We start from the raw sequence: 25,561 nt of genomic DNA, 5'->3' as shown, positions 1-25,561 counted from the left end.
GTTCAAAAAGTTTTATTCATTTGAAGCAGTACAGCTGCAGCAGTTGTAGAGATTTTACTTTTACAATGATTCAGAGAGCTCACCTCATGCTTCCTCTGAAGTAAAGGGCTATATTCAAATCTTTGTGGTAGTAATAAAATATACATTTTTACATTTATAGCATCAAATATATAACAGCATGCCATGTGTACTGCTGGTAATGTCCTGCAGTACATAATCAAGACAAGTTTATTCTTTAGTGGTACTGTTAGACAGTGCTCAAGTCTGAGGACCCTAATGCAGATCATTTGTAGGAGCTGAGTGAAAATGAAGTGTAATGGCCTGCTTCTAGAAATTTAGTAATTTCCACCTTTTGTCTTGCTATAGTGAGAAGTGGTATGAATTATGAGTTGCATTATTTATAACTGCGTGACACAAATATTTGATTCATACTGAATTCAAAAAAAGCCACTGGGGAGTTTGGGCAAAGGGCCAAAACGATTGAGCTCATGAAGCAAAGTCACATCATTCCTTCTACACTATGTTAAGGCCAAGGAATGTCATAATTAGCAGCATCTGTCAAATCCTTGGAAACAAATCTGATTATTTTAACAATAACATCAGTAAATTCATTCAATCCAGTTTGGATTTACTTGGCCAAAAAAGTGGCTTACAGGCAGTGACAGGATGTAGAATAGGTGCAACTGTGACAGGGTTAAAATGTGAATGAATGAAAGGGCATAACTTAATAATGAAGCACGTTTTTGTAAATTTGAACATAAAGACAATGACGACAAATCATTTTATCTGTACAGCAATTTGAAGAAAAATCTGACGTTTATACCCTACATTTTCAGTTTTCAGATGACAGTATGTTCATTTTTGTCATTATTAAACCTAAAGTCATAATACTCCAGCACGTGTTCCACCCCAGTAATAACCTAGTTTAAACACTGTAGAAACAGTAAAGTATATTACATGACATACCTTTTTTTGCATTAGTCTTAATACAACTTCATGCACTGATATTATTCCTGTAGCACACTTTATTTCTCACATTTCTGCAGAAATATTACCTTGTGAGAACCATAAGGTTCCAGTTAGAGACAAAAATTCATAAACGAAGCTAGATTGGGGCCTGAGCTAAAGTCCCATCGCTGATCACAATCTGTCTACAGAAAAATAGTTCAAAAATGTTCAAGTATCACAGCTGCTGACTGACAGCTGATCTTAGTTTTTACATCTTTGTCAGTTTCTCATTCGCGCTCTCAATCACGCACATCACAAGACTATACACACTCAATGCCTCAATGCCCTGCTGTGATTTCAGGACATTCATTTAAGAATCAGGGAAACCTGTGGCTATACACAGAACGTACATGATGACCAAGTGTAATCATGTTCAGATACAGAAAAACAAGCTTTGCCCCACAGAGTGCAGGATGAGGGAAGAGTAATCTCTCTCAGTGATGCCCTTGCAAGATGTTTGGAGACATCATCTTTGGGAACAGTGCTCTTCTGTCACAGGAGAGGAAGAAAGGAAGAATCTAGTGCTGAGAGTTGTCCTACTGATTCAGTCCAACAGCTCTGTACTTCACCTCTCTGTTTGACCTCTCCTTCATGTCTGTGGGTGTGGAATCGTCATGTTGCATCAGGGCATCAGGCAACATCTGCAAATCAAAGGTACAAAGAATTTAAAGCACAGGACATAATATATTTTCTTTATTCACTTCCTTGTAAATAAAATATGATCTTTCAACTTGCAATGCTTGAGCTACTATATTGAAAGTGCAATACTAAGTCTTCATAATCTGAATGAGCTTCTTGGTATGAAACAAAAATGAATAAAACAAAAACAAACAGAAAAACAGAGCAGCCTGTAGCAGCGATGAAGCCATGTGAGAAACTTGTGGAGGACTGCACCAATAAGCTGTACTCAGGTCTGCTCAATCAATTCTGTGCCAATAGCTTATTGGTGTCCTGGTTTCTCTTAAGCCTAATGGGAAAATTAATTGGTCAGTGATGCTCGAAACAGTTCTTCTTCTTGTTAACTTTTTTTTTTAAATTTAAAAAAAAAAAAGACATCTTCAGAAGCTTATTGGTGCTCTCCACAAATGTCCCAGTTTCTCATTTGACCCCATGGGAAAATTACACCTCTACTTCAACATAACTGCTTAGATACTTTGAAAGTCCACAGTGATGTCTCTGTACATGCTTTCATTTACAAGAATTGATTGAAGAGTTATTCTGTAAGACTAGAGTTACACATAAAGAAGAAATATTTGAGAAGATGCATCCCACCCAGGATGTCCCGTCCCAGTCTGTAAGACACCCTCATCTTTCAAAGTCCAGCAAAAATTAAATAACTCGATTTTTTGGTAAAATGTGATGCCTCAATCTGAGATACCCCCGATGACATCATTTTGACACTGCTGAGGTTTCTTTCATAGAGCTTGCAAAGAGCCCACCAGAGCCTCAGAAGACTGTCACAAAATTTATAGAGGACATTATTCATCAAGTCAGGTTTGTAAAGACAAGATGCGCACACACACCAAGAAGTGACCAGAATGAATGACAGTCTCTGTAATTTTATCAAAAGGAAACTAAGGGAGGAAGAAGAAGGGGGTGGGGAGTAATGGGATATAAATGTAGGAACTAGTGGCTAATCAGAGAGTGGATGCCTTCTCACCTGCTCCCTGCTGGGCTGATATATCGTCTACTCTGCTTAGAGGTTTCAGTAGACCATTCTCTGAGAAGGCTAGGACAGGAACTCTGTTGTCCTCCTGCTGTTGCTGTTGCTCCTCCTCTCCTTCAGGAGGAGACAACCTGGAATGTGAAGGCAGTACAAGCACCTCTTCAAACTCCCCATTCTCCCTAAAAACCAAAAAAAAAAATAACAGTGTCAGACCTGATGACATCACAAGCAGTATGGCTGTTGTATATCATGGCTGTTGACTGTACCTCTGGTCAGGATGGCTCAGTGCTGTGGTGTTGGGGTTTGGGGTGGGATCTGGTTGGCTTAAGTTGCCGTTACTATTGTGTCTTGGTGTCTCAGTTGCTGCTGACGCAGCAGGAGAGGTCGGGTTCACTGATGGTGAAAGAAAATCAATCTGGTGTCAGGAACAACAACTGCAGAGGATATGTTTTGACGACAATCTGAAAGATATATTACTGCAAAAGTAATTATAAAAACGGTATATTAAATTACCTGCATTGTCTCCATTTCTGACCTTCTGGTGATGAAATGAAAAAAAGGAATTAATACTCAAAGATTGTTCAGTTGGATAGTTGTTACACTTTTGTTTACTCCATTTTCCCTCTGGTCTTTACCTTTTCAGTTGTCTCTGAACGCCGTGTTCTCTTCATGATCTCCTCAAGACGCTGGAGGGTTAGAAAAAAAGAAAAATGCTTTAATGTACACTGTACCTTGCAATTTATGCGTGTTTATAATGTGAGGTCACGTTACCTTCTTTCTCTCCAGTCGTTCAGCCTCCTCTTTCTGGAAGTGCCTCTCTCTCTCCTGCCTCAGTCGCTCTGCCTCCTCTCTCTGTCGAGCCTCTTCCTCCTCTTTCTAATGTACACAAAAGCATTTCATCTTATTAATAGGTCCATAGTGCTCCAACGTGTTCTCGCCCTCGAGTGTGTAGCAGGCATATCACAGATATACACAGGATGTACTCTCCCATTAAAGCCTGGATGCACCTGGAGCTGCAATGATGGGCTCTCAGATTTAAGAGGTCTGTTTTAAAGAGCTTCAAAGTGTGATTTAGGAGGCTGGAATTGGGGCGAATACATAAGCAGTACATTTTTCTTTTGCCTGGAAAGTACAGTTTATGTTCCCTTTGAGAGTTTAGGGCAGCAGAATATATTTGGTTAGGTTTAAAAACAGACTTTTCCCTTTTGACAACATTAACCCTGCACATTGAAAAATTGTGATTCCTGCCAATCAGTGCCCTTACATTGCCAAGAAGCCTTTTACAAGCATCCATATGAAGTTTGGGAGTGAGACGTGTCTCGTAATTTGCCATAACCTGGCGCATCACTGTAGTTATGCTAAAGAGAACATCTGTGTGTGTCTCTGCATCACCATCAGGTCTGTATTTGACACCCCGGGAATGAGAACAGGCTGAAAGTTCCAGCAGCAGACCTGCTGCCATTTGTGGCAACCACATAAAAACAAAACAAGTCAACATAAACATCTGTAATCTCAGACCTGTTTCTGTAGTCTCTCTGCCTCTTCTCGCTCTTTCCGAAGTCTTTCTTCCTCTGCCTTTCTCTCCTCTTCCTCCTCCTTCTTCCTCCTCTCCTCGGCCTGGCGTTGAGCCTCCTCTTCTCTCCTTGCTCTCTCCTCTGCCTTTCGGCGAGCCAACTCCTCCTTTGCTAATCTGGTGAGACACAACCAAGTCAAAAATGATGCAGCCTTTCAGCACTACACACTCCCTCTCATGCACATGCTCACACACAGCCCAGCCTGCACACCTTGCCTGCTCCTCTTGTCGCCTGCGCTCTTCTTCCTCCCTCTCTCTCTGCTCGCGGGCCAGCCGTCGTTTCTCGGCCAGGATACGACTCGCCTCCTCCGGGTCTGTGGTGCCCGCTGAAGGCTTGTGAGCTGGTGGACTGCTTACACTCTCTAGAAGGCATCATAAAAGTTATGCTGACCAGTGTAATAAACTGTAGCTGTGAAACAGGTGAGAGATTCATAACTCACCGCTGGTTGCCGTTTGCTCATTTGAGCTCTTGTTCTGACCCAGTGGCTGAGGTCGAGGCTGAGGAGGGCTGAGGACCTGCTCATCATCCTCCTCTCCTCTGGGTGTTGAAGGGTGGGAACTCTCAGGTGTGATCCTGACAGGACGAAGATTTCCAGGATCTTCTGCCCCTGGAGACTTTAGTAACTTGGGGGTTGGAGGTCGCCCCACTGGTTTCTGTGGAGGTCTGTGAGCAAAGGAAGTATATATTTTTTTAAAAATAGTCATCATTCGAGCATATCAGCAAAATAACTTCCACGTTACATTTCAAATAAAACTGTAAAACTCAATTTCAGCTCAAAATATTCCCCATTTATCAAATGTAACTGACCTGCCAGGAGAGGGTGCTGTCACTTTACCGCTCTTTTTGATTGGGGAAGAGGAGCGCTTGCTTGGGGGCAATGAGAGAACAGGAGCAAGTGGAAGTGTCAGGTTGCTCCATGACTTCCTGACACTGTCACGGTCTTTTTGCCGCTGTTGGTTCAGGAGATACGGTAAAAACAAAAGACAACATGCACGAGTCAAAACAGGCAGTTTTTTTTTAAAACACCACCAAGTAAGGACCCAGGGAAGCAAACAACACATTATCATCAAAACTGCTCTTCCAGAAAAATGTCCTTTAATGCAACACAAAGGTAACTGGATGGTTTAGAAGGTGCCCTATCGATAGTAGCCACACAATATGATGACGAGTAACAGGGTTAGGCTTAGATTACCTCTGGCACCAAACTCAGAAACAAAATAAGAAAAAACAAAACACACTTAACAGGTCACAAAATGAAAAACAGTCTTTTTAATTTGGAGAAAAAAAAAAAAAAATCACACTGCATCCATTATCTGTACATTCTCACTGACCTTGTATGAATGACACACCAGCGGTATTCTGGAGTGGGTGAGAGTTATCAGTTCACATGCACAGTGATATGTTAGTGTGTGGGATGCACGGCATACAAGGGGCCTTCTTTCTAAGATCTTAACGGCATAATAAGCTGTCACGAAGCAGATGAACAGTGGATGCAAGTGTGTGTGATGACAGATACTCTAATCTATTGTTTATATTGTTTGATCAGAAACATAATCAATTTGAAAATGACAAAGTTGAAGAAGTAGAAGAATTAAATGTTACTCGGTGCTTGAAAAAAAATGATTTAAAAAAAAAAGATTTACGTCAACACGTTCTGTAATATCAGTAGCAGGAAATAATGATGAGTTGCTTTTTGTTCACAAATATTATTTCCCAGATATTTTGTCATGAGCTGATGAAATCTACCTGTGTTGTTCCGGTTGTCCTCCTGCGCGGGGTGTTTAAAGACGAGGAAGCTGCGTCCCTGCTGAGGTTCCTCTCCTGGCTGCGACAGTGAGGCAGTGGCTGTGCCTGCAGGGCCTTGAAGGACATTGAGCCCATGGGGTGGCAGGAAACTGAGCGAGGACACACAGGCATGGCTAGGGTGATGTATAAGGTGGGAGTATACAGTGTTTTTGAAGGTATTGATTGGGGTAGTGTGAGAATTGGTAGGACACCAATAAGTGTTGGATAAAATGGATCACAGAGGAAAAAGGATCAGGAAACAAAGACAGGAATGAGAAGGAATCAAGATGAATAATAAATAAATAAATAAAAAAGGAAAGCCATGGGTTGAAGAAGCCAGCGCAGGATTGAGAGGAATGAGGAGAATATTTATGGTAGGAACAGAGAAGAAAGAAAGAAAGAATTAGTGCTACTAAAAAGTGCAAACAGCTGCGAATGTACTGCAACCATCACCTGGCACTGTCTGACAAAGACTGTCTATGTGATACAAAATAAGGATTTGGTTGGTTGATTAGGGTTAGTAAAAAAAAAACGTAACACAATACGCTTAAAGATATTTAGATCAGGAATGGTTTGCCAAACCATTACTTGCTATAAAGAGTCCCAGTGTTGGAAGCATTTCTACTTTGTCACCCAGTTAGAACAAGCTATAGCTATCCACACAATAGACCCAAAACCATACAAAGCAAGCAAGCACACAGAAACAAAAACATCTAAATACATGTAAGAAATGCTCTTCACCAGCTGAAGATGATGCTGAATGTATCAAAGAGGGCAGAATAGAAAAGAGTGAGTGAATTCAAGTAGTTCACCTAGAAGTTATTTCTTTCCCTTAATGTAAACAATGATGGAACACACACAAATGATCTAAAACTCCCTGCTGCTGTGACAAGGCATGGCATCAGTAGAGGAAGATTTCCTGAACAGATCACTCTATTTGTTTTGGGGGACGTATGTGCATGTGTGTCTGTGTGCGTGAGCTTTGGGTGCCTGACACACGCTGTTAAAGGAAGTTTCAGACAGTGTAATGCTTTAAGTCCAGGCAAATCAGATTAGCATCCGAAACTGCTTGGGTCAAGAGACCAAGCATAAAAGAGTATATATACTCTTTTTAATAAAACCTCTGCCTTAGATCAAGAGAATCTTGATCTAAAGAGCCAAAGGGCTTTAAATGTTTTGTTTTATAAAATCAGTGTTGCGTGTTACCTGATTGGTCTCCTGACAGACTCACTGCACTGCGGCTGCGGGCCAGATAGGAGTGTGTTGGCTGCTGCAGGCGGTTCACCATGTTGCTCTCCCATGGCGTCAGTGGAAGGCGGCGCAGTCCTGAACACACGCATGTGACATGTGAGCTTTGATAAGAGCTACAAATACAAACTACCCACTTATTTGCCTAAGCAAACAATCAAAGCAGATTATAAATTATACATATTTACTGCATTTTCCCCCTTTCCCAACACTGTCAAGCATTGCAGGTTAGAAATAAAGTGAATTTGTAAGCATGCACAGACTGCCGTGCCACACCTACACCTTCATGCATCTGTTTAATTATGAGAGGCAGCAAACACCATGGTATGAAGAGCAAACAAAAGGGCAAAGACAAACAGTGCAAGATAAAAGGACACATGTCATTTTTAAGAAAATGATCTTCAAGAAATTTCAATTTATCTGGGAAATCATTCAAGCAAAAAGCTTTCAGTTTACCTCAGGTAGTTCGGAGAAAAAGGCTATTTTAATTAATTAATCTCCACGGCAACCTGATAAGTAAGCCAATTAAAGGAGATCCGGCACAGTATGAGACAAAACGTGCAGTGCTTTGCAGGTGTCAGCATGCAGGTCAAAGATACATCTGGGCTGAAAACTGTAGCAATAAATGGGTTTTTATATTTCTATTACTTTATATATAAAAACATTCATGTTTGAGAGTTTTTTAGAATTCACTGAGTGATGCTTCACAGTGCCTCAGTGTACGGTGTCTTCTGATAATATAATAATGGGAACAAGAGCATAATTATAATTTTATGACTAATGTGGGTGCCAATTTTACAGCCAGGATAAAAACAGCATACAGTGTTCCCACAAAAACAAAAAGATTATCCTACTGAGGATTAGAGAAAGGGGTCACGTTAGAGGGGGGGTAGAAAAAAATCTTGATCCCTCAGATGAAATGCACAAATGCCAACACGTGTGTGCTGGACTGTGGGCATTTGTTTCAATAATCATAATGTATATTTATACATAAAAGGATATTAGATCAGCTTGTCATGTCATGGTAGGCTCTCCAAATCAAAGTTTCTCTTTTCAGAATATTACATTTAAAATTTTACACTGACAAATTTCTACAAAAGTAACAGATTATTTTACAGTTTCCAGCCCAAGATCTTTTTTGTTGCTTGCAACATAGTCGGAACAGTATAAGAGACCAAAAAAATTTCCACAAGAAACCTGTGTTTTTCTGTTGGCTGGTCTTTCCCTGATGCAGGTGGGGTTTGGACTGAGCTTTGTTTATGACAGGGGAGGAGACTGTTCTCATCTGTAAGCCTGTCAGCAGCATACAAACATCAAATGATGCATGACCCGATGGTTAGACTTCAACAATGACTTCAGTAAAAGCTCAAACTCGGAAATTTGCTTATTTGCTTTCTTGCTGATTACTTCATGCAAGGATTCATTTAGGTCTAACATCTGAAAAACAGACCAAGTCAGCAGTTTGTTAGCTTAGCTTAGCATAAGGCAAATTTTTTATTTACCGGTAGTGTTTTTCAGTTTTATTGTTCTTTTTGTCTTCATTTTAATCAAATAACTTCCTATTTTACTTTGTTCATATTTCACACCGTCTTGGGCCTGTTTAATGGTTTCTGTTTTGAAGTGTAGCTTTATTGTAAATTTGGGAAAAATTCACCTAAAAAGTATGTGTGTCCAATTAAAGGTACAGTTATTGACGTTTTTAGGCTATTTCATAAGAAAGAAATGATAAAGTACTCATAAATATACATTATATAATAAATATACAAATATACATTCATTATTATTCATTATCTTCCAAAAAATTGATGCATTCTCATAAACTTAGAATTAATCCATTTAAAATATACCCCACCATATTTGAATACAGTGACCGAGAAGGACACCTTCCTTCTGACTAATCACGCTTTACCTATCTGGCTGGAGACCGACCACATATGTAGTATGGCAAAGGCAGAAGAGAAGTTGCAGACTTTCATGCCATGGAAGGACATTGGAGGAATATGAAAACAGAATTCTTCTGACATCTAGCAGTGAAAATTTTTCTGCATTGTAATAATATTTCATCTTCTCCTGTTAAGAGTGTTATCTGATTTAAGTTTGGATTCTGGTGTTTCTCTTCCATTCTTTAACTAAGCTATGTTAACTCTCTGCTGGATTTAGCGTCATATTAACTAAATGGGAATGACACGCTACACAATACATAGTTATAACATAAAAAGTGTGTTTCAGTCACATAAACATCCCAAATCTAATTAACTAATCACAATAAAACAATGAGTGCTTTACAGCCTGTCACAAGAGACTACTTCATAACAATGGCAAATTATACAAGATGGAGTCAAAAGCTGACCATTGCCAGTGGATGTAATGAACTGTATTTGTGTGTGTATATTTATTACCTCGATCTGGTGAGTGCAGGAGTGTGGCAGAGGAGCAAGAGAGGCGCTTGGTAATGACAGGGTCTGTATGCTTGGATAAATTCATTGTGGACACTGAGCGCCTATCAGCATCTAGAATACAAAAACAACAACAACAAAAAAAAACATGACAAATGCATATCAGTTTTATATTGAATTGGTGAAATTTAAGGAGAGAAAAAGGGGAAGAAAGAGAGCTGAAGTCAGTCATCTCTCTGGGTTTCTCTATTTTGGTTAATTCAGGTTAGGTATGAAAAACTACCAACTTGTTGCTAAGACAGGAAAGATATTTAAAAACAGATTAGTGCTAAATGGGTCTTATGTCCTCTAAAATAAAACTAAAATGGCTTGAGTAAATGATCCTGTGCCTGGGGATATAACTTTACGTCACACGTGAACTGCTACATGCGAGTGAAATAGCAAAACTACATGTCGTGCCATTCACACTGGCCTACATGAAAACTAAAGAGAATGAGCTAACACAGTGCTGAACAGTTACAGTGCTAAAGCCAGCGTTCTAACGCCAGCCAGCTAACCCACACAGTGCTTTTATATTCACATTGGGATGTCATTCCGTATCTGTAGTAGAGACTGAAAGCACTCTGCATGTGCTCCAGTCCAGCAAGGTCGAGTGGATAGAGGAAAGCTGACTCGACAAAACCTGGGCCAGGAGGGGAAAGGACAATGGCAGAGAAAACAAAGAGTGTAGAGCAGGTAGAGAGCGAGCCGAGAGTGGGAGGGAGAGAGAGAGAGTTTGAATTTGAGAGCAAGGGGGGGGGGAGAGAAAGAGAGAGAGGCAGAGAAGGGTGTGAATATGCAGTAACAACAGAGGGCAGCGGATCTGAAAAGTTCAAATATAAACATGGCAGAACAATACTGACACGCAGAGGCAGGCAGACATATTTATACAAGAGAGGCACTGACAGAGACACGCATCAGGTGTATGAGCACCAATGCAGAGGGGGAAAAAATGGCTGTACAACTGACTATGTCTATGGTGTGTTGTGCTGTGTGTTAACAGGTATTGTGTTATATATGTGATATATGTAAGAGTACCAGCTGTTGTGCAGGGAGTGTTTGTCTGCAGAGTTCCTCCCCAAGACCAACGGTTGGCCTTCTGTCTGGTTTTCTGGCTCTTCTCCATAGTCCTGCGAATCACTGCCTCATGACGAGCCTACAGTCAAAACAACGAGAACATCAATGGCAAAAAAACAAACAGCCATCCGACATACCAAGTGCTAAGCAAATTCTCTCTCTTCATTTCTTCTGAATGAATGGAGTGCTTTGACTGCACCCAAAGTAGCAATACATGGCAGATAGAATGAAAGAAATGCCAACCTATGTGCTGGTGCTAAAGCTAAAGCTGAGGAACCATAGACACTTTCTAGGCTGTAGAAATTGGAGTCCACTGAAAGTTGAGGTACGGTGGGCATCTGGTGGCCCAGTAGCAGTAGTAGTAGTTTCCCTGTTCTCCTACAGTCCTTGTTTCTAAATTTATAACGTTCCTATAAAATGAAGACTTAGATCCAAACCTAATTTCCTACTAAGATGTAACTCTTTACTCGTTGAAAGCCTACTGAGAGTAACCATTGAAGCGGTTTGAACTGAGTGCTTTCTGTCATATTTCAGGCCTGCTTATAAAATAAAATGACTGAGTGCATCAAAAGTTAGCTACCCTTTGACATCTCAGCTATATACTGAGATGTCAAACCTCATACAGGTGAGGTTGTCAAATATCATCTTTATGGAGTAAAAAGTTAAAAACCTACTGTATCAATAGAAAAAAAAAACTATCCAGATTTATTATTACTATTTATGCAAAGTCATCAACATGTGCTGCTACAGTGTCATGTTACAGATCTTTGACACATCAATGTTCTAGTTCACTAAATCAACAACTTAATTAGAACGTCAAATCGCTGTAAAGTTAATTACTGCTGGACAGGAAATCTATGACTACTTCACAGATCTGCAATTTTTCTTTACATTTTTTTATATGAGAAAAGGAGTGGTTAAACACACAAATACAGTATCCATGTCCCCCCATCCTCCCTGGATGGGTGTTTCAGAAAAAACTTGGAAGCAGGTGGCAGGTAAGAGGTTAGCCTTTGTGTGTTCACGAGTGTAACACTCAGGATGCACAGTTGTGAACGAGGGGAGCGTCAGTACCCTGTCTTCCTCTATTTTTTGCCGACGTTTCTCCTCCACGGCAGCCCGTCTCTTTTCCTCCTTTACCCGCTGCTCCTCCAGCTTTTTCTTTCTCTCCTCAACGTGTTTCTCATAGTGCTGCCTGGCTCGTTCCTCACGGGCCTGCCACTGGGCCTCCTTGGCAGCTGGCGCATGTAAACATGATAAACAATTTGTTTGAAAAAAGAAAACAAAAACAGGCAACTTGCACACAGCACGAAAAGGCTTATAGCAGTAATGTGATGTGTCAGCTGTGGATCATATGAGAAAGCTTTAGCTCTCAACACAACGCAAACGCCTCAGCCCCTTACTTGGGACCAGAGGTGCGACCAGTGTACAACAGTGTGAAAAAAAACCCCCACACTTAAAACATGAATAAATAGGCAATGACTTCCAAAAAGCCATCTGTTGTATTATATTGGTTATACTGACACACACACACACACACACACACACACACCCTCTAATATCCAAAACACCAGCCTTTCTGAAAGCTGTCCCATGGACTGTCCCATTATGTAACACGGAATCCATGGCAACAGGCCGCCTGGCTTGAACCTAGCCTTTATGTAACAGCCAGAGAAACTGGCACTTCACCACAGCTACCAACCAAGTTCAGTCACAATATGTTGTGGGAAAGACAAAAAAAAAAAACACCCAAAAAAAGATAACTTTTATTCTTTTCTCTGTCAAACTCACAAGAACGCTCACCATTCTGTTTTTCACGCTCCTCCCGGCGCTCACGGGCCAACCTAAGTCTCTCGTCAATCTTGTTGAAGAGCAGCGAGTCTGCAGCACAAACAACAGTGAAGAATGTTAAAGGCCTGACATAAAACAGTCAATGCTGAGACACGGTACAAACTAATCTCATTGAAATATATGGTAAATGGTAAATGTCCTTAAGGACCCCAAAGCGCTTCACACTACATTCAGTCATTCACCCATTCACACACACATTCACACACTGTAATGTATGTGGGACTCACCTGTTTTGGTGCCAGCATTGTTACTGGGGCTGTTGCTGTTGGTGGTGCGACTAGGTGTAGGAGTGGGTGTAGGGGTCAGGCTGGGAGTGTAGGTCTGCCCAGAGCCTGCAGAGCTGGGACGGGTGGTTGAAGACACGGTGCCATCCTCTGACTTAAAGTGAGAGTACGATGCTGCAAAGAAGGACAAACAAGTGTCACATAATAAAACAACAAAAGAAGAGACAAAGTGGGAGAAAAGAGATACAGAAAAATACAAGATAATAATTGCACATTAGGAAGCACCATCAGAAAGACTTTCCACAGCTCCTCACCCAGAGCTGTAATAAATGTTTTCCCACTAAATAAAACCCATTCAACAACACTTCAACTGAACATTGTGTGTAGAACAAACTGCTGCTTAAAATAAAAATGAACATATTCAACCAAATGCTTAAGAAATAGCAGTTTACCATCAAAAAATTTCAAATGCATCAAAAATCTCTGCAGGTGGTCTCCCCGGCATTTTCAGGCTTTGCTGAGTTGCTTAACAGAAAAACAAAATGCAATAAAACAATATGCACTTCACTGTCTTCCTGCTATTCATAGATGTGGCCATGAAGTTGCAGTGTTTCCACCAAGCTCACAGCTAGGCTATTGATTAATTGCACCATAGGGTGACTCAGCGCTTTCAGGTTAGCTTCCTGGACACAGAGCGTTATACTGGCTCTGATGCAGATGAACCAGACGCATAAATTTACACGGGTAGGATTAGAAAAATTGTATACTATTAATAAATACTGTAGGTGTACTAAGCAAGCATTCAACACAGTCCTTTCCTGTGTGTGGTGATAAGAGAGAGACTCCTCAGTCTCCACAGAGACCAACCTGTCCCACAAACCCAAAGACCAAAATAAATCATCCCCCCTGACTAATCTGATAAACTGAAAAAGATGGACTCCACTTTAATTATCACAGCCATCATGCCCTATTCTACACAAGTCTCTCTATCACCTATTTCTTTTCTTTACAGAAAGAGGACAGGATGGAGTACAAGTTTCATATCTAGAGTTACAGATGGAAATCTGTGTCTCAATGAATTTTATAGTTACCAGTACATAACATTAAGAGTAAACACTGAATCATTTCTCAACATCCTGGCTTTTTTGATTGATTTCATGCTACTATTTCCTTCCAGGCTTGTTTACAGTACTGCGAAAGTGTCTCATTTCTTTATATTTAGTTTCCAAGCAGCCAAACTTGTCTGTGGTCTTGAAGTGGTCTTCTCCAGACTTTCTGAAGGTCTTTTTAAGTTGTTTTTTGCTTTTTTGTTTTGGGTTTTTCCACTCGTTCCCTCCAGTTCTATTACCTGGTCATTTTAGAGGTTTGTGTGTCTGCCTGTTAAGGCACTTAACACTGACCTATGAATCGTTCAGTTTTAAAATCAATTTAAAGTTGTATCTTTGGGGACTTTGTTACTACCAGCTGGTAACAAAAACACTCTGTTCCTCTTTATTTTAATCTATAAAAAATAAAAGCTCATAACAGTCTGACAGGCATAATTGAATATTTTTGCACTAATAAGGTGATTCAAAAACTGCTATTAGTCAAAAAGCTTCGCAGCTTTTTGTGCAGTGAGGACAAAAGAAGTGGCAGGCCTTAAAACAACAACAATAACAACAATGAAAAAACCTACACTAGATTAACAACAGCTGAAAATTACAAAAAAGCTTGCACAAACCTAATACTGTATTTCCATTTATGTCTGCATGTGTTCTCTTGACTCACTGCAACAATTCCCCATTTTCCTAGCAAAATGTAAGGGCATGAGGTGTGGCTTAAGAGTTGATAAAGATTTGATCAAGGACTGAGAAAAAAATTGAACCTTCTTCCTCCTAAAAGGTAAAAGAGAACATCAGTCTGAACACAACAAGTTCCACTAACTACTACTTTCAAATGCCGTTTTTCATTTGCAAGCTGATCAGTTTTAGTATATTAGAAACAGTTTCCTCCTTTCACTTTATTCTCACTGTACTTGGTAATTTATGATATTTTGTTTTGCAGAAAGTCTTATGAATCTAAACTGTCACTAACGTCTCCATCCAAACACCTCGAGAGGTTTTTAGGGTGAATCACAAAGACCAAGGATGTGAGGGCATAGCTGCAGACGGATTGTATGTCACAGTCTATGGAACATCTACAGAGGTGTGTACACAAGCATTCATAGGTCTGCCCTGCCTCGGGTAGACTGGCATTGGAAGTGGTTTAATATAGGCTATTGTTATGAGAAGAAAGGCTGGACTGGGCCACGTAAAAACAAGTCTGGTCTGTTTATTCTCTTCCCCTGAAATCCCTTTCCTCAAACAAAAGATTCAGTTTATTGAATGATGAGGATAATACACTGAAGTCAGATACTTAACGAGACATACGTGAATGGGCTTTTGGGTAAACAAAAAAGATGGCTTAAATGAGATGAAGTCAAGTCTGAATGAAAGGCCAGGAGCTCCTGCAAATGCATTAAAAGGAAAAGTAATGAGCCTTTTCATTTATACAAGTTGACTTCAAGTTTCATGTTGTGATGGAGTGGGCGTTTTAATGATCCGAGTGGACTACCGCACAATGAGCCAGTAGGCGACTGTCAAAGACCACAACCAGTTTCTTTAATTTGACAGCTTAAATTTATGCACTTCACTTTAATCAGCTGGGAATACTTAAAACTACATAATAAGAAATAACACTTCTTAAAAAAGTCAAGACAAGAGAGAGACACTTTCATCCCATGTGAAATTAAATAACATTAGCAACTCCTCCAGGGTGTACCGCGCCTCTCGCACCCAAACTGTAAGTAGAACAGTCATCTGTAGGAATAAGTATGAAAAGATTAACAATTGGTCGGTTTAATCAATTAACCACACTCTCACAGAAATATTCAGAATACAAAGAAGAAGAGAAAAGAGGATTGCCTCTTAAACTATTAAAAAATTACTGGAATAAAGGAACTGAAATTTTGACATTAACAATGTGGCCCATATTTACACAACTTGATTTACCTCATAAATATTTACTGTAACTCCGAGCTAGATGTCCTTCAGAGCATTTGCAGATAAAAGTAAATGGAGAACGAATGCGTTCCTTCAATTCCTATACTTTGAAAAAGGTGCATGCATGTTGTACAATATAGTTACGAAAAGCAGTTAAAGCCTTTTACTTATAACAATCAGTGGAATTTGATAACCAGACAAAATTTATCTCCACATCTCTGGTTCATACATCTTCTCATTGTTTCCTTTGTTCAAAACATTTTTCCAGATGACGCAGTGTCATGATAACATCGCAAATCTGCACTGTCTGTGTTTTTTCAGCTGAAAATATTACAGAAAAAATACTAATATGTTGGACTTGTGCAGCTTATATCCTCTTACTGCGTCTCACAGACTCACCCATCTGTTGTAGAGGTCATAAACCGACAAACCTCAAATAACAGCGAGCATATTTGCTTGTGAGCAATAGACAGCAGCTTAACAGCCTTCGCAAACACACCAAAGTCAGTTTCATGTGTGACATAATTCCACTTCCCAGTAATAAATGTCTGGCTACACTCATGTCCACCACCTTTTGCTACACTTTTATATAAGATTCTTTCATATTTTCAACCAACTGTTAACCAGGAACATAAGAATCTACACATACTAAACCTGAAGTCCTACAAAAGTCTAGATTCAAAAGATTAGGACAGATGTACAAAATATTTTGGTTTCACTCCAGCTGACGTGATTTTAAGCAATGTCTTTATGAGTATGAGTTCTTAGTGTTTAAATTCATATTAGGCTAACACATATCCTTTTGAATCTTTGGTAAATGACCTGTATTTGTATAGCGCTTTAATTAGTCCCTAAGGACCCCAGCCCATTTGAAGCCCATTTAGAAAAAAAAAGAACATGGATCATCTGAACTGACAGCAAACACCTCGTATTAAAACTGACACTATGGCAATGGTTTGATCTCAAATGAAATATTCGAGGACAAAGCCAAATCCAAAGCATACTGATGCTGGTGCTTTTGTAGTCCTGTTCATTCCCAATTAAGTACCTTGTACTAGATGAGTGTGGATTTGGCAGCAAAAGTTTAGGACACAGGTGACCCAATAGCTCAGAGGCTATGGTGCTAACCAAAAGGGCTAAAAAAAACCCCAAACTTGCAGCTAAGTCCCATATTTCAACTCCTAGCAAACAGGACCATTGCTGCAAGTCAGTCTTGTCACTTCCTTTCTTTTGTGCGCTGTTTCAATAGTTTAAATAAAGGCAAAACAAAATTCTGGGTTTAAGGCTTTACCTGGATTGTGGTTCATAATTCCAAGATTGCACCTGCTGAGCTCTTGGCAAGCATCCCACTCTGACTAGTCGAATCGGAGGACCAGAAACCACATTCCTACTTCTTGAAAGCATCTTTCACTGAAAAGAGTGACCCAATGAAATCCATGTTGCAGTGAGGTGGAGGGGGGGGCAAAGAGGGCAGTCAAAAGAAATCCATCCAAAACTCAACTGTTTCCAGAGTAAGAAAAAATGGGAAGTGAAAACGAGAGGGTGAGAGAAAGAGTGAGAGGTCAGCTGTGGTCGGTGTCACTGCTGCTGAGAGCCAGTGTGTGAGACAGGTTGTGGCAGCTCTCCAAACCCCATCCTTTTGTCCATGTGTATGCATGTATATTTGTGTAACAAGAGTATGTGTGTAACAGAGAGTGATACGTGAGAGTGTCACCGTTTAATCTGCCCGCCCCTCCCTCCGTTCTGTTGCTTGCATGTATGTGTGTATGTGCATGCACGCTCCCCACCCCCAATCTATCTGCATTCATTGCCAGTCAGATTAAATGGTCAGAGTTAGCGATTAATGCTCCGCTGTCCAGGCCAGCGGATAGCACGCTGTACGGCTCCTTTCCTTCCCTTCAGCCTGAGAGGATAAGCTGCTGCTAATGCTAAGCTAAACTGTAAGCCCCAACCACCAGAGGGAAAAAAAAAAAAAAAGGGGGGGGGGGGGGGGGGCAGGGATGGGAGTGTTCCTTTATAGCTCTAGGAGAGGCACTCAGGCCTGGGTAACAGGTGCAAGAACGCTGGCTTCTGCTGCAGGGCCAAGCTGCAAATCAGATCATGAGAGGAAAACTCTGTCATTTAAAACTGGAAAATTTTGAATGTTCCCATCTTCAAAAGTTTTTGTTAGTACAAATTTTTGCTCGACAAATTTTCACTGACAATAGAGCAGGGGTGTCAAACTCAAATACACAATGGGCCAAAATTCAAAACTGGAACAAAGTCGCAGGCTAACGTTAATATTTATTGAAATATATTTATTCCTCCAGATATAAGAATGAATCTTTTCTTATGGACTCAAACACGTTTTTCTGAAAAACTGAATATGGAACAAGCAAAACTTAATACTAAACAATATATATATTAGCTGTATAATACCAGTAGGCCAGCTCTAATAGCAATTTGGTATGGCTTCGCGGGCCAAATGTAATTAGTCCGCGGGCCTAGAGTATGCATACAAACCAATGCCCTCAAATAAAGTCATCTTGTTTACTATTAACAATCAATGGCAAATGAAAATCCACACACTTCTTATAGCTCCATCAACCATTTGACTTGTACATGAGTAATGAAGTCCATACCATTACTGAGAAATTACAGGCTAAGGTCAAAGTAGAAAGAACTATTTGAGACAAAACAAATCAGTTTAGTCTAACAGTCGTGTGTTGAATCAGTCCAATCAACAGCACCCACCATGTCTTCATAATAAAGATAACTGTGAAAAAAAGCAGCTCCTTCACAATTTCAGACTTCACAGTAAACCCAGCAGTTTTCTCTCCTTCCACCTGTTTCAATCATATCTTACATGTATGTTTGCTCCATGATGCAACTACACATCCCTCAGCATGAGATGGTTGGATTCAAACAGGAAATGCAATTATCTAGAAATGAAACTAGCCACTTTGTCTTGTTCCTTATATATAATGTGGCATATGCATGATTTGTAGAGTCAGTCTGTAATACTACACTACTTGAAGAAAACCATCTAGCTTTGTTCTTTCTACTAAAAAACACTGGTCACAGCATCATCTCAACATTAGATAAGGCATGAAATTAAATCTAACACTATATCTTTCTGAATTGTGTGAAAAGGGAAAGCTAACGTGTGGCACATTTATGCCTGCTCCAACTGTAATAGCATCCCGACTGCTCTGCTTACTAATGCATTTAGATCACATGTACAGTGAGCCGCACCTCCATTCTCATCTGCAGTCCTTGAGTCAATCTTGCCCTGTCAGCTGATTTTCACTCACACAAACAGTAAAACTGTGCTTCCTCATCACACCTGTCAGGCGCCTGTCTCTGGATGGCTGCGCTTCACAGTTTTAGAGGAGTTTTCCTTTGTAAAAGCAAACTGTGCACAAATCAAACAATTACTACATATTGCTAGGGGTATCAACTCCTACCTCTTTATTCAACATCATTAGCCTTGCATGTAGACACATTTGTCTTTAATGGACCACATTTTCAGATCTTTCTTTAAACTGCTGCGACTCTCTGGAGTCTGGTTAAACATCTCTGTGCCCCAAGAGCTTCTCTGCCCCAGATAATGCTCGCTCTCGCTCTCTCACACACACACACACACACACACACACACACACACACACACACACACTCTCTCTCTCTCTCTCTAACATTTTTGTCAGCGCAAACATCACAGTATTTAAGGGAGAAAATGTAGTTTACACTGCTCTCATTTTCTTTTCTCATTTTCATCCATACCTTTTGTCTTTCTCTTGCAAGCATCTCTTCGTCTCTGTACCTCCTCCTCCTCAGTGATGGTGAAAAGTGCTGGGATAGCTGAACGGTTACCTCGCTTCCTCAGCCTCCACTTCCCTTGCAAACACCCACCTCCACCTCCTCTTTCCCCACGTCCTTTACTATCTGGCATTGCCTACCCTGTTGCTAACCCTTGAGCCCCAGCCTAACTCACCCAACCCCGTCCCATCCCACCCTGTGATGCTGGGTGAGGATGGGAGGTGGGGGAAGAGGTCTGTCCTGAATGCCAGAGGATGATGATGGACGAGGTCACCCCTAAAAGCCACCTTCTCTAAGACGTAGGTAGCTAATAGCTAGTGCTAACAGCAATTTTCTTCAGGTTGCTGCTCTGACTTTAAGACAGCAGGAAGAAGCGACAGAGAGAAGAAGAAACATGAGTAAGGAGATAGGGGAAAAAAGGCGGTGGAGATGGAGGAAAGTAAATGTGGTGGATGAAGGAGAGCGTGGAAGAGACAAACAGAGCAGCTCATTGAGCCAAGTCCATACTCCCTGCAATGGCATAGAGAGAGTAAAACAGAGTGAGTGAGTCTCTTGTAGGATGAGCTCTTGCAGTCTGGCTTAGAAAAGAAGACTTAATCCACAAGACTGGCTTGGTTGAGAGCTGTAAGGATTGTGCTTCTTTTGACTCCCGAGATGCCGCCTCTGCTGTCACTACTTTTACTGCATTCCTTTTTCTCCTGCTTCAGCTCTCCCTTGCTAGGTCTATTGTGTGAATGCAAACTTGTCAGAAGAATCATATCACCCAGGCAGTGACTGCACAGAGCACACACACACACACACAAACACAGAGTAACTGAGGAGAGCGGGGTTTGTTAAAATATTCAGTGCGAATCCAGTGGTGGAAGTTGAGCCGGTGCTGGCAAAGGGTTTCCCTGACAACAGCAGCACATGGACCAGTGACGCATGGGAAGTGAGAGAGCAGAGGACGGACACGCTTTAATGTGCTGTACACAGTCACACACACAACTAGGGATGCACACACCAAATCAAATATTGCAGTACAGGAGCTGCTTCTGTGGAAGGGGTGTGTACAGAGAGCACATGGTATATAGCCCCACCCTACCATCCACTTAAAGAGCCATCAGCCATTTAGGATGCCACGGCGATGTACGATGAGCGAGAACATTCATATGTTGCTGCAGCTTCACAAGAATGCAGAAGGAACAACACGCAGCACATCAATATTTAACCAAGGAGCATTATTGTAGTTGCACTGTGTTAGAGTTTGTATTGTTGATTGTCATTTATGCTTAGAAATATTTAACCATAGATGCTTAGAGGTGTATAATCAATTGTGTAGTGATAAGTTGTGTGATCTTTAACAGGCTACAGAGGCTTGGTGTGTATTCCACACTAGAATGCACACCTACATCCTGGGAGCATGGGAAAGTTCGTACCTTGTCTTAATTGTTTTATGGTAGGATTAACGTAGCTACATCTATTCTAGTCTGAGTGCTTTTCTGTTTAGATGAACTGCTGGACTTCCTCACCGGGGTGGGGGGGTGGGGGGGGGGGGGTCTAGTCTACCCTCTTCCTGACCAAGGATGTTTGACCCTTTGATCAGCAACACACACACACACACACACACACACACACACACACACAGGCAAGGTACTCTTTGTTTGTATGTAGACGTCGTATGTTAATGAACCTATGCATATTCATGTAACCTCAATAAAAGGACAGTGGTACGGGAGGACGGACGAGAGCGACTGGGGTCAAGCGAAGGGACGGCGCTCTGTCCGGTCTCTCCCGTGCACGAGTAACATGAAGAACTTTGCCTATTTGTGTCTTGCTTAGCAGTGCAATTATATTGTCTTCAACGTTCCAGCGGATGGGTTCAAGCTACAAACCTATCACACTGCATCTACAATAATGTTGCAGTGCAACTTTATTGTTGCTTGGCTCTGTAGCCAAATTCAGAACCTTTAAAAGGTGACACAATATGGCAGATGCAATGAAAGGGAGGGTGAAATAAAAGGGGGAGTATTTCAAACTTTGAAGGCCTGGATAGTAACAGTACAAACACCAGGCTCAACTTGTATTACTGTTAATGCATCCTTGAGCTAAACTAATATGGAGATTAGAGAAACAAGTGCGATAGCTTGCATGCTGTGAAAAGCAACATAGCCACTAAAGTTACAACTCCACTGTTTCTTTTACTTTATATGTACATAAGAAAAAGCATTAAGTATTTCCTAAAATAATTCCAAACCACTACCTTTTCCACTATTCCTTTACTATATAAAGGAATTCAGGACAAGTCCTGCTGTCTCATCTCCTCAGAGAGCTCACACTTCACAAACGCACACATTCATGAAAGAGCAATCTGATCTTTGTCCCTGCAGGAGAGAGCAATGCTGTAATTCTACACTCAGACTTTAACCTGATAGGATGGGTAACACACCCTTCTCACACCTACTGAATGTGTGTGTTAGACACAGACATTTGAAGAGAATGGACATTTGAATACAGTAAAATGAAACCAAGAAAAAAAAAGATTTCGTTTATTGTTAAGTTTAATTGCTAACCCTGGGTCTGACATGTTGGGGGTCCTGAATGACATAATGTTTGACATAGTGTACAATTAAAGTATAACAGCTGAGTTGTATGCAAATTTAACCCAGAAGTATTGAGTTAAATTTCTAGAAAATCCCATAATGTGTGATGGATGGCCAAACTGACAGCGAATCTGGGAAAACACCGCAATCACCCACAGAAGTAACTTTTTGTGCAGGCAGAATGCAGGGCAACTCATGAACAAAGCAGCAAAAAGGATGATTTGGGAAGCAGGTAGTAATGACAGGAGATAAACCACATCTTAGGAACTTACTTTCTGATTGGATCAAAGCTGCAGTACCTCTTTATAAATACAGAGTTAACAACATGTATTAATTAATCTGTGCAGTGTTACAATGCATGGATTAGAGGCAATTGGCAGTAATTTTTTTGTGAGCTGCAAAATAAATTTAAAATATGAATTCTTTCTTTTAGTGTCTCATCCTCTGTATCTGTATGTATGACTCTTGGTGGCTTTAGTTGCTGTCTAACTGCAGGTCAAGCTAGGTCAAAGCAGGGGACATTTGTGGAACAGCTGAGCTTAATGCTATGTAATCCTAAAGCAAGTAATCTCAACTCATTCAAATCAATAAAAGGTCACGCCCACCGTGCACCCATTCTGCCTACGATATAGTTGTCAGGGCTGCTTGTGTCGCAGTACGTGAACATAATCACTCTTACTGTAATTCATGCAGCAATAATTCTTTGCATACTTAACTGGGTTCCAGGTCTTTATAAAAGCACTGGAATACTGTTTATGCAACTTTCTGTGTGCTATAAGGGACTCTCACACCTATCCAAACCCTTCATCTAAACTAATCTACTTTTTATACATTTTCAAGAAAAACTGAGTGAAGGTGGTGACCTTTGCCTGGATGCACTGTGGATTAACATGAACAGATACTTTTAACTTCTGAAGGCAGCTTTATATAAGGGACACACATTTAAATGAACACTAAATCACTGGGATTTTTGCTTTCCACAATAATTAATTAATAATACACCACACATCTTTAAGCTTTTCATGTATTTTGAAATTTTCTTTTTTTGAGACCTGGAAAGTAAATGTACCCATGTCTAAAGCACTTTGGTCAGCATTTGTTTTTTCAGCGCACTATTGCCTTTAAATAAAATAGATGCAATAGTCAACAGAATAAAGTTAAAACATTTTTCATAGTGCATAATAAAAAATTTTTTCATTTCCAAAAAATTCTTAATTCACTGGACAGAAAAACGTATCGATCTTTTCATGCTAGTATCGATCTGATACCAACACTTAGGGTTGGTCCAGATACTATCGATGTTTGGGTCGATCCGCCCACCTCTAGTTATTACAGCTCTGCCATTAGGAGTGAATGGGAATCACCTGCTATATCGTTACTATTTGAGGAGTGGCTAAAAGTGAAGCAAAGGGGTGTAAGATACGGGAGATCTCTGCCCTTTGGCAGCCAAAAAACCCAACATACTTTACATACTTTTACAAGATCACTGATAGGTGACATTTCCGGAACTGACAGGCGTACAGTTTGTATGTGTTGTATTATTTCTCCAAAGACATTATACACACATTGACCTACAAGCTAAAAATGCACTTACAAGGCGACGTGGCCATTTTAAGTTGTAAAAATGAATAACGAGAGTATAAATGAACATGTTTGGGGTATTAATAAGCCAACTCAAAGTTCAAAAGAATATATAAATCCACCTGTGAGAGCCAGAGAACAAAGCTGTAGCCTAAAGACACATTCTATCTATGCCATCCCGAAAACAACCTGCGGCTCATTTTCATTAATTCACCTGTCACGTCAGCTGAAGGTGGATTTCGACGAAGTGACAAATTGTAAGCAACAGGTGTCTGCCGAAGCTCAAAATGTCTACCAGCTACAACACAGACTCACAAAAAAGGGGTAAAACATAAATAAATAAATAAATAAGTATTACAGCAGCTTACGTAACAAGTCGTGTTTGGTAAACGTAAAGTAACCGGTTGGGTGAGTTGGTTGATAGTTAATCCCACTCCCGTGACCGACCGGCTCCGAGTCTCTCTTTAGCTCAGAGTCAGTGTTCAAAAACAGACCCACTCAAGCACCCTTCAGTACTTCACACAACTGTTATTCCCCCTTAAGAAGAAGAAGAAAAAAGTTTTGTCAAAGTAAAGTTTCCTGTTGGTGACAACTCACCTTGGGACTCCGGAGGAGATGTGTCGCTGCCATCCTGGTCCGCCATTTCTCCTGACGTCAGCTGAGAGGGATCAGCGGCAGGAACCCGAGGGAATGATCCTGAGACACACCGGGACCGGGGCCCCTCCCACGGACAGGTGGAGGGGACAACGAAGACCAGTATCAGATCAGCAAAACAAACTAGAAACTAGTAAAAGTTACATGAATGTGTAATGAGTAAACTTTAAACTACGCGACTTAATTTAATTCGGACTGCATAAACCTCACATAGATCCTGGGCAACATATAAATAAACCTTTAATTGAAAAAAGTTTTTTTTTTTTTTTAAAGTAAATCCACCTGAACTTACCCTGAGTTTAAAAGGAGAGGTTTAGAAGGCAGAAAGAGGCGCAAGCGAAACAGGGTGCTTAAGATGAAGTGTTATACTGACATCTGGTGGCGGTAAGGCAAAGTGTTGCTCGATAAATGTTGAAGATAAAGCACACGCTGTTATTCCAGACCTGTCATAGCTAGTCAACGTAGAATTTATGTTTTCAGTCAAACTTACACCATAATACTTTTCACATGTCTAATCAGTCATCCGACTAATCAGAAGACACCATATTAAGAGTTGGTATGGAGAAAAAAATAATGAAATCTGAGGCTTTTTGGTCCGCTTTTCTACGTTGTAGAACATAAAGAAATGAAAGATATGACAAAAATGACTTTAATAGCTGAAGATTCTGGCTTCCTGCATTTTGAATGTGGGTTTATTTACCTTATTTTTGTTACAGCCTAATTTAGTCTTTGAGGTTAATAAAATAAATAAAAGTCGCATTATTTTCATTACAAACAGTTTTATGTATCACACATCTGGAAACAGCTATGCCTTTTAAACTGGCAAAACACAAATCCAGTGTTTTCTTCTTGTGTGCACAACAAATATACGGCACTGCCAGCAGAGGGAGGCCTCGTCTTACATTACAAATATTTGATTCATTAAAATTCTGTGTTTTTGTATGCGTTTAGAGCTCTCTCGTTAGGTTTTACTGATATATCAATAAATAATTATAAATCACACGGTCAAACTAACTGCAATTTTATGTCTGGATAATTATACCTGAACATTAGTAGAT

General features: G+C 40.5%; 1 protein-coding gene across 5 annotated transcripts; it reads right to left on the bottom strand.

Moving 5' to 3' along the window:
* Window positions 1-32: 32 nt before the first annotated feature.
* On the bottom strand, window positions 33-24,710 carry map7b (microtubule-associated protein 7b). Of its 5 annotated transcripts, none has more exons than XM_082506724.1 (19): window positions 24,447-24,710; window positions 12,872-13,042; window positions 12,597-12,674; window positions 11,868-12,031; window positions 10,755-10,872; window positions 9,681-9,791; window positions 8,479-8,574; window positions 7,240-7,359; window positions 5,995-6,167; window positions 5,056-5,198; window positions 4,688-4,911; window positions 4,459-4,609; window positions 4,193-4,364; window positions 3,446-3,550; window positions 3,310-3,360; window positions 3,188-3,209; window positions 2,941-3,067; window positions 2,669-2,853; window positions 33-1,649 (listed from the first exon to the last, which is right to left on the bottom strand). In XM_082506724.1, the coding sequence occupies exons 1-19, from the start codon at window positions 24,490-24,492 to the stop codon at window positions 1,639-1,641; spliced, it is 2,268 nt and encodes a 755-aa protein (XP_082362850.1). In that variant the 5' UTR covers window positions 24,493-24,710; the 3' UTR covers window positions 33-1,638. The 5 variants fall into 5 exon arrangements, with proteins under 5 accessions (XP_082362850.1, XP_082362849.1, XP_082362851.1 ...); XM_082506723.1 differs by having other exon boundaries at window positions 3,188-3,212; window positions 24,447-24,708; XM_082506725.1 differs by having other exon boundaries at window positions 3,188-3,212; window positions 5,995-6,143; window positions 24,447-24,708.
* Between the last annotated feature and the right edge of the window lie 851 nt (window positions 24,711-25,561).

The sequence above is a fragment of the Aulonocara stuartgranti genome, assembly GCF_965226115.1.
Source record: "Aulonocara stuartgranti genome assembly, chromosome: 15".
Taxonomy (NCBI): Eukaryota; Metazoa; Chordata; class Actinopteri; order Cichliformes; family Cichlidae; genus Aulonocara; species Aulonocara stuartgranti.
The sequence above is the reverse complement of the archived record's forward strand: the minus strand, read 5'-3'. Positions and strand labels throughout refer to the sequence as shown.

What these genes read in the sequence shown, in the direction of transcription:
- map7b (XM_082506723.1), bottom strand. Translation starts at nt 24,492, where the DNA reads ATGGCGGACCAGGATGGCAGCGACACATCTCCTCCGGAGTCCCAAG. An exon ending in TGAGCAAACGGCAACCAGCG is followed by an intron (nt 4,610 to 4,687) that starts GTGAGTTATGAA and finishes GATGCCTTCTAG; the next exon opens with AGAGTGTAAGCAGTCCACCA. An exon ending in CAGAAATGGAGACAATGCAG is followed by an intron (nt 3,068 to 3,187) that starts GTAATTTAATAT and finishes TTTCACCATCAG; the next exon opens with TGAACCCGACCTCTCCTGCT.